This window comes from Petaurus breviceps, unplaced genomic scaffold (assembly GCF_028583685.1).
Source record: "Petaurus breviceps papuanus isolate PSGF00001 unplaced genomic scaffold, PetGlider_PUasm1.0 90895, whole genome shotgun sequence".
In the NCBI taxonomy this organism is placed as follows: domain Eukaryota; kingdom Metazoa; phylum Chordata; class Mammalia; order Diprotodontia; family Petauridae; genus Petaurus; species Petaurus breviceps.
In genome coordinates this window covers 32,385,222-32,388,283 of record NW_027187372.1, presented here as the reverse complement: position 1 = coordinate 32,388,283, position 3,062 = coordinate 32,385,222, and the positions used below count along the sequence as shown (strand labels likewise).

Here is a 3,062-nt window from a genome sequence, read left to right as displayed (position 1 = left end):
GATGGATGGATGGATGGATGGATGGATGGATGGATGGATGGATGGATAGATAGAGAGAGAGATAGGTGATGGATGGATAGATGATGGATGGACAGATGAATAGATAGATAGATAGTGATAGATGGGTAATATTGATAGATGATAGATTGATAGGTGATAAAGATAAATATTGAGAGATGGATAGATATAGATAGATGACTGCTAGATATTGATTGATGGATAGATATTGATAAATGATAGATTGATAGAGATAAATATTGATAGATGAATAGATAGTGGTAGATGGATAGGTGGTAGATATATAGATGGATGGATATTGATAAACTAATAAGTCACTTAAGCCCTTGAGCCTCAGTTTACTCATCTGAAAATAGTAACAACAATACTGGTAAAATAGTTACAATACTATCACCTCATAGGATTGTTGTAAGAATGAATAAGATAGTCTATGTTATATAAATGTCGATTACTGTTATATACACAAGTAGGATGGAAACTCAAATGTCCTGGCTCACAGCTTAGTGCTCTTTCTACTAGACCACACTGCCCAGGTGGTGCAGTGGACAGAGTACCAGGACTGGAGTCAGGAAGACTCATCTTCTTGACTTCAAATATGACCTCAGACACTAGCTGTGTGACCTTAGGTAAGTCACTTAATCCTGTTTGCCTCAGTTTCCTCATCTGTAAAATGAGCTGGAGAAGGAAATGGCAAATCACTCTAGTGTGTTTCCCAAGAAAACCTCAAAATTAAGTCACGAAGGGTCAGATACAACTGAAATGACTGAAGAACAACAGTGACATCTGTACTGTGTTCTTCCCATTCTTTACAATGTTGGTGGTAGATCTGCTGGGTTCCTCTCCCATGTTTGTGACGAGCAATGGCAAATGATTGTATTTCTGTCTCCTTTCTTTTGAAACCTGGCAAGGTCTTCAAGGACAAGTAGGCCCCATGTAATATGGTGCGCAGTTCCCTTCACTGAAAACCCTTGTTTTGGTCAAGTAACTTGCCAGTCTCTGGAAGTGAGCCAACAGTCCATTCCTGATATAAAAACGAATGGACCCCAAATCTGGGTAAAGGGAGTCCTCTATCATTCCAATCATGCCCTTCCCATTCAGGGAAGTAACTGAGCCATGGTTGAAAGTGGGACCGCCCTATTACACATGCCCTCTGTTTACCTTTTCTCCACTGCTATTGACTTTCGGGGACCTTATCAGCAGCTCCTCAAATCTGGGTTGGGTTGGCCTTGCTTGAGTGAGGTAAAACTTGCTTTTTTACTGCCTCTTGTGAGAACAGAAAGGAGGGATTCCAAGAAGCCACTGAGAGAGTGGTAGAGTCAGAGCCAGGGGAACCAGGATGAAAATTTTCCTTCTTTTGCTGCAATTGCTGCTTGGCCTGGAATTGGTCCAAGGGTTACTCAGGTAAGCGTGCTGCTTTGGCCCTCTATTTAGGGGAATCAGAGGTTCCCTCTGACTTTGCTTAGAGGGAAAGACTGGTAGGGAAATGGTGGTGAGGAAATTTTCATAAAAGCCTGACTGACCAGAGGTCAGCTTATGGGTCATGTTATCTAGAACAGGAGGCAGAATGCTGTGGCGGAAAGAGCAATGGGTTTAGAGTCAGAGAACTTGAGTCTGAATCCTGTCTATGCTTGTGTGACTTTTGTCAAGTTGGTTTCTCTAAACCTCAGTCTCCACATCTATAAAATGGGAGGGAGGGGGTCAGCTTAGATGATGTCCAAGGTCTCTTCCATCCTATGCCTTAAATAACCAGTGGGTTCTCTAAAGGTCAACTTATCCATCCTCCTGCCTCTGCAGGTTTACCCTTTCAGACAAATAAGATGATCCTTTTCTTAAGTAGTTGATGGGAAATAACTCAGGAGAAAGTGAGTTCCTGCTTGCTGGATATCGTCAGGCAAAGGCCAGATGACAGCTTGTTGAAAATATTGTAAATGGAATTCCTGATTCAGGTGGAGGATGAATGTTTGACCTCTGATGTCCCCTTCCAACTCTGAGAGTCTTTTTAAAAATAGTATTTTATTTTTTCTAATTACACGTAAAGACAAATCTTAACATTCGTTTAAAAATCTTGAGGGCCAAATTTTCTCCTTCCCTCCCTCCTCTTCCCCATCTGTGTTTGATGTAGGATTTATATGTGCAATCATGTGAAACCTATTTCCATATTAGCCATTCAGTTCTGGGATTCTATAAAATTCTTCAGTAATTTATAACTCAAAGCACTCATATGGCCTCACCAAGAAACTTCATAGGATTTTCATCGGCAAAAGACCTTAAAAGTCGATTAGTCTGCAGTCTTTGTCCCAGGGAGTTCTCTGCCTTCCCTAAATATAGAAAATTGGACAGCCTTTCACTTTTGAATAATTAAATTACTCATTCTGGTAGAATAGAACTTCCTCAAGGGTAGGACTGCTGCTTTTTATGCCTTTGTATCCCCAGCATAGTGGCTTGCATAGAGCAAGAATTTAATAAATGTTTGTTTAATTGAATTTAGGTCTTGCAATGTCTGGAGACATTCCAGTTCTTTCCTTTTGTTATAAGACCTCCAGCAGAACCCAAGTTCCTTGAGGGCAGGAACTGTTTTTTTTTTCTTTGTATTCTTAGTACCTAAAATAGTGCTTTGCACATAGCAGCTTTTAATAAAGGAAGGAAGGGAGGGAGGGAGAAAGGAAGAAAGGAAGAAAGGAAGAAAGAAAGGAAGAAAGAAAGAAAGAAAGAAAGAAAGAAAGAAAGAAAGAAAGAAAGAAAGAAAGAAAGAAAGAAAGAAAGAAAGAAAGAAAGAAGGAAGGAAAGAAAGGAAGGAAGAAAGAAAGAAAGAAAGAAACAAAGAAAGAAACAAAGAAACAAAGAAAGGTAGGTGGCGCACTGAGTAAGAGTGCTGGCCTCAGAGTTGGGAGACCTGGGATCGTATCCAGGCTCAGATACTTAGCACCACACCCAGAAATAACTGGCCGTGTAACCTTGAGCAAGTTACTTAACCCCAATTGCTTACGAAAGAAAGAGAGAAAGAAAGAAAGAAAGAAAGAAAGAAAGAAAGAAAGAAAGAAAGA

At 40.2% G+C, this 3,062-nt stretch overlaps 1 protein-coding gene across 1 annotated transcript in view; it reads left to right on the top strand.

Moving 5' to 3' along the window:
• Positions 1-1,354: 1,354 nt before the first annotated feature.
• The window catches only part of CTSE (cathepsin E), a 14,939-nt gene continuing 13,231 nt past the window's right edge, over positions 1,355-3,062 (top strand). Inside the window, exon 1 of the mRNA XM_069074701.1 lies at positions 1,355-1,419. Coding sequence (XP_068930802.1) covers positions 1,355-1,419 — 65 coding nt within the window. The remainder of the gene's footprint in view (positions 1,420-3,062) is intronic.